Genomic DNA, 6330 nt, shown 5'->3' on the forward strand with positions numbered 1-6330 from the left:
GTCAGGTAGCTTACCTGAGGGCACCAAGAGATTAACTGGCTCTTTTCCACTTGATTTATATATCACATTAAGTCATTACTGTTAGGTATGCACTATAACTATTACCCAGGGGTGAAATTCAGCAGGTTCTGACCGGTTCTGGAGAACCGGTAGCAGAAAATTTGAGTAGTTTGTAGAACCGGCAAATACCACCTCTGGCCAGCCCCAGAATGGGGTGGAATGCAGATTTTGCAATAGCCTTCCCTCAGGAGTGGGGAGGGAATTGGGATTTTGCAGTATCCTTCCTTTGCCAGGCTGACCAAGCCATGCCCACAAAACTGATAGTAAAAAAAAATGAATTTTACCACTGCTATTACAGCAACTACAGTTTATGCTAGCAAATAGTTCAAAAGGGTTTCTATACTCATAGTTCAAAAATTCATAAAATTGCTTATGGTATTGTGGTACTTAGCCAATCAAGGTATATTCAATAAATCATGATTAACATCATTAACACATAGTGAGATTTTTGAATTAGGTTCTAAGCTAACAGCACAATTCAGGGGTGTCAAACTGGCAGCCCACGGGCCAGATGAGTCACAGGCAAGAGTAGATATAGTTCATACCTTTTTTTAATGAAAATTATCAGTACTTTTGATCAGTGACGTCAACCCTGTTGCAAGGGGTATGATAAAGAAAGTTTTTTATTCAGACCTGTTTTGCATGGCTGCAGCATGGAGTGTTGTAATTTTAACGATGATGTGCAGAGTACTTACCGGACAGTATGTGAAACAGCGAATGATGCTTCATTATCGCCCTGCAATGGTAAGTAAATATGTTTTTTTTTTATTTATGATGTTGTAAATGACACTGGAGTGGATAATTCACTAATAAGATGCGCTTTATATTTTGCAGACTCCAAAATAATAACTCCTAGACAGCAAACTCTTCAAGACACCCCGATTTTATATTCCAGTGCTATTTGCTGCGGTCATAAAGCTTCTGCAGATTTTTATGATCTAGACTATAACTGGGGTTCTGAGCTATCTCAGAGACCACGCTATCTAAACAGTGAGTTAAAGAGTTGCAATCTGTGTAAAGACTGGTTTGCTTGCGGCTGCGGACATGATTTGTGGAATACAGACTCAACGAATTGTAAAATAGCATGTTATGCACCTCTATATTCTGCTTCTGATAGTGATGATGAGGGATATTTTTCTGATGGAGGGGGCATAACCCTCTGAACTCTCTATAGCCAATAAAAGATTGTGTTAATGTCAATGCTTGCCTCATTTGTCAGTGTTCTTTCAATATAATGAAGCATGAAAAGGTTCTAAGCCATATTTATTATACTCCAGGATATGTAGGGAGTTATGGAGGAGTAAATACCCTTTTCCAGGAAGCTAGAAAACATGATAAAAACCTGACCATTAAGCAAGTCAAGACGTGGCTGTCAGGGCAAGATGCTTATATGATTCATAAGCCTGCAAGAATTAATTTTCCTAGAAAAAGAACAGTAGTGTCCGGCTTAGATCATCAATGGCAGGGCAACCTCATAGATGTCTCCAAAATTTCTAAAGAAAACCATGGAAAAAATACATCTTAGCAGTTATCGATGTGTTATCTAAATATGCCTGGGCCTCCCCTTTATCTGATAAATCAGGGAGGGAAGTTACATCCGCCTTCCAGAATATCTTTAAAACAGGACGTGCACCCCGAAAAATACAGACAGATGTTGAATCAAGTAATTTGTTGAAGTCTTTTTCAGAGTAGCAGACAGGGCACCCATGAAAAAAACACCCGTGAAATTCAAAAGCTGTGCGGATTCCATTTATGACCGCAAAACCATCCAAAAAATATTTGCGCACTTTTTTTTCACCCCCCTTCAGAGCATGTTGAATATTGAGCTTCTCAGTGTGCTCTATATACAACAACCATTGAATCGCTGGAGCCGAATACCTTTTCTGTGTATTGTGATAATTGTCCAAAGGATCTAAAGCAATGGTATTGCTTTTCAAATACATGAACAGGTACTGCGCCATGCAGACAGATGCCAATGTGATATATTGGAAGGGGTCAATGCATTGAATCTCCTCAACAATATCCAACCCGACCCCACTGTGGTACTCACGCTCAGTCATTTTCATCACCTGATCCCTAAATCGAATACAGGCCTCTCTTAATATATCTACATCCTGTCTGCAATAGTAGGCCAGAGCCTTCTTTAGTTTAAACACAGTACCTCTATTAGCAGTGTGCCATTTCAGGAATTCTTCTCTCTCCCCGGGCATCATAGTTTCTGGGCTGTAATACTTGGTTTCAGGGAGTGGTCCCACGTAGTCTTGATTGGCCATTGTATTGAACAAGTGAGGGAAATATCCTTTGCAGCCTTGAAACCCCATAGCTTTGGGTAATTTGGATAATTTAAGTGGTAAAAATGAGAGGCTATCAATAAACCGAATCTTATAGTCTGGAAGGGTAATACACAGTAGTTTCCCCACTCCCTGACTTATAAGTTGAACCCTAACCTTTTCACGGATCAGCTGCCTCAGTACAAGGTATCCATCATAACCTTTGGAGTTGTGTGCAATAAAAGTACATCCTTTAAACTTATGATTTATAAATTTCTTTATAAACTGTTCCAGGCATCTAACACCTCACAACATCTTTATCGTCCTCATCTTTCAACATATCCCTGGCACATGTATAATTAGGTATGTGGGTGCCTGTTTCTTGGCAGCATTCAAAATCATAAATAATGTATCTTTCACCAATTTGCGGTTGGTTCAAAGATTTTAGAAAGCACAAATGACCTTCCAAGCTTTCAACCTTCTCAGAGCACTGCCCACATTTGACTTCCTTGCACTTTTTGTGGGGGGTAAAGACATAAAGACCACACGTTTCACAATATTCTTTAGTCTTACACTCAACTTTTCCCTCCTTAGCGAGTTGTGTGTGTCTTTCAGCACATTCCTTAGACCGACAAGGTGCTTTGCACCTACAGCACAGCACCTTCTCCACCTCAACCTGCTGACACTCTTGCTTTAGGCACGCTCTGCAAATATATTGACACCCATGACTAAATTTGTGGTGGTAAGCCGTGTGGCAGAATTTACAGAAATAGCGTTCGCCCAGAAAGCCCTTGATATTTTTGATGCCATAGTAATGCTTGTCGTGTAATAATATAAATACTATTTTTTCTTGCTGCGGGTGACCTGTAACAAAAAAACGCCACCCGTCCTGCATGTAAAACAAGATCTTTATAGTGACCTGTAAATGTTTTTCAAAGATGTGTACCTGAGAAAAGTCAATCCTGTTTCCTGTGGAAATACCCAGTCTGCTGTGAAGTTCCCTGGCCCTGGTAATAATTTCTTGCTTTCTACCATCAGAACCAATCAGACAGAGCAAACAGCTGGCAAAACAAAGAAATTCGCCTTCCACATTGAAATCTACTAGATGCTGTCTTTTTTTCTCCAGTACTCTGGTGAGCAGCAAAGTATTTAACTTCCTAAGCCCTCCTCCCTCCTTGTTCTTCACGATGGTAACCACTAATTGCAAATTACCCCCCCCCCCCCACAATATCTCAGCCTTACTTTGTAGCAGATTTTCAACACTGGTCAGAAAATCATCAGCGTTTAAATCATTCATACACCTCCTATGAGAAAAGAGAGGATGGTTTAACCCCTCTGCATCCAACCGTAGTTGAACAAAATCATTTGGGCCGATGTTCATGGCTACATTATTCAAAAGAATCTGTAACACATTATGAATGGCCTCTATAGCAACTACAAAAGATCGGATTTGGTCAAGATTAACAAATCTGTATCGCTGATAATATTCCACAGCTCTAAAATTCCGGATAGGATTTTCCCATGCCTGCACCATATCCAGATAAACATTGTTCACATTTTGAGAGTTTACAGAGCTAGGAGCTTGTAGCTGGGACATAGAATGGCGTGTATCTTCTTCTGATTGAGAGACAATCATAGAATCACAACTAACACTGTCTGCTGGTGATTCAGGAAGTCCGGCGCCATGCATTTTTGCTTTTTTGCAGGACGGCTCTGATTAAACAAACAAGCAAAGAAACAAAAAAGTTATCACCAACATTCCAAATAAACACACACACACACACACACACACACACATTTAGTTTCTAAAAAATAATACTAATAGAGTTATAGCTGGATAAAATGCTAGATATTATACCTCCTAATGGCCTTCGTTCTTTGTGGCTTGTGGAAGGCTGAGGGGTCATGTTATGCTGGGACCCCTGGGGTTCTGCAGGAATAGTGAGATCCACGAATGCCTGATCGTCCACCCATTCTGGAGGAAAAGAAAAAAAACCCAATAGTCAGAATTGTTGCAGAATGTTTATAAGAATCTAAATATATGAAAGTATGAAAGATAAATACCTTCATATGCCCTCAAACATTCTGAGTCTGTCAATTCATTCTAATGAAAAAAACCAAACAAACAGTCAAACAAACAAGCAAGAAAGCAAGAATGTTATAAACACTTTTTACATCTAACAAGGGGTCAGTGCATCAAAAAAAAATTAGCCATAAATCTACTTACAATTGTAACACCCATCAAACATTCTGAATCTGTCAATTCATTCTAGTGAAAGAAAAAATTCAATCAAACAAATAAGCAAGCACTCTATAAAAACCATTTTACATCTAAGTGTTTCAAAATTAGGCATAAAATTACTTACAATAGTAGATTCCATTCTGAATAGGGGTCTTCTTAGCAGTTCAAATTGCTCCAGAGGTATGGTTATGCCAGAAACCAGTAAACATGACTAGACATGTATAGTCTCCTGCTTTTATACACCTTAGTGACATCACAAATTAATCACATCAGAAAAGGGGAGTTCTTCACACCTTTTGCAAAAACTGCCCGCCCTGCCTAGCCGGAAGATGCATTTGAATAGAAGCTAATGTAGCAAATTAATCACATCAGAGTTGATGAGTTCTTCACACCTTTTGCAAACACTGACCAGGCCCCCCAGCATAGGAAATCCCGAATGAATAATATCACATGAGCTTTAATTAAACTGTATCTCTGTGTTTAACATTTGACAAGTTTAAACAGAAGGGTGAGCAAAAGAAAAAAAAATACACCTTTCATGTGTTTTGTAAAGCACATTTTATTATAAATTTCATAGCTTTAACAGTTTCTTGTAATTAATTTCTGTTACATTCTGGCATATGATCCTCTTCAGAGCCAATGGCAATTCAGCTTCAATCTTTGACATTAATGACAGCGGTTTATGGCTCTTCTCGATACACTGTATGAATGTCTTGAGATCGTCAAATGTATCCCGGGTGAAATATAATTTATTCACTTTGTCAGTAATACTGATGATGACCCAGAGAACATGCGGCATAGAAAGCCGAATACATAAGCTGTTAATAAGTTCTGTTTCACTGTTTCCATCCACATTATCTTCTGATTTTAAACATCCCATTAAACAATGATGTATTATTTTAATAACACACGCTTTCAGAACTTGCGGCATGCTGACATTTTGAGGCTCCACCATTTCTAAAACAGGAAATAAGGTAGAATTAGATTGGGGTGTTTCAACTAATCAAAATACTGTTTTCTTAATTTTTATATTGACTTACCATTTGATATTTTGCAGAATCTGCAATAACAAAGCTTTATATTCTCTTCAATGAAGCCAGGTCTTTTTCTTATTCTACGCCCATGCTTGGGAGGTTTGGGAATCAAATTTATATCAAACAAATCCCCTTCTGAGGTTGCCATATAGGGTTTGTTGCATTCTGGTGGCAGGGGTCTTGTGTCAGAGCATTCGATGCTGGCTTTTGCTGTTGTTTTAAAAACATCTTTGGAATCAGAGGTTGCCATCTTCAAGAGACTTCTGAAATTAAGGCAAACTAACCAGCTCTTGTAATGACAAGTGCGCCTTGCGCATGTGCAGAATCACAGGGGAGGGATGGGGTGGGGCGGGTAAGACACGTCCAGGCATGTCCCACACATGTCTCTTGCGCATGCCTGGAATCACAGAGGAGTGGGGTGGGTGGGTGAGTAAGGCATGTCAGGGCATATCCCAGGCATGAATGAACAGGCTTATCCACTGCATGCAACCTGGCGGGGTTGCCTATTGTGAACATTTTAATTCCTGTTAATATTCCTTGTCTTTTCCTGTTGGCGGGCTTCAATCTACCTAGAAATAAATACCTTTTAGAGAAAAAATGGTTAAATGCAGACCCCATGTCTCAACAAAAATTAAAACCAACATTGCCTAGAAATAAATTTCTTCTAGGGAAAAAAGTGGGTTTAAATGCAGCCCTTAGGAGATTGATTACAAATAAAAAACAT

The 6330-nt window shown here is 39.2% G+C and overlaps 1 protein-coding gene across 1 annotated transcript; it reads right to left on the reverse strand.

The window, feature by feature from the left end:
• Window positions 1-1553: 1553 nt before the first annotated feature.
• On the reverse strand, window positions 1554-5754 carry LOC148043604 (uncharacterized). The gene is given in 6 exon segments (XM_087726080.1): window positions 1554-2637; window positions 2639-4043; window positions 4189-4305; window positions 4395-4434; window positions 5183-5529; window positions 5613-5754. Coding segments are annotated over 6 exon segments (3135 nt in total).
• Between the last annotated feature and the right edge of the window lie 576 nt (window positions 5755-6330).

This window comes from Thamnophis sirtalis, unplaced genomic scaffold (genome assembly GCF_051295495.1).
Source record: "Thamnophis sirtalis isolate CommonGarterSnake01/CBP01778 unplaced genomic scaffold, rThaSir2_p1.2 scaffold_11, whole genome shotgun sequence".
Lineage (NCBI taxonomy): Eukaryota > Metazoa > Chordata > Lepidosauria > Squamata > Natricidae > Thamnophis > Thamnophis sirtalis.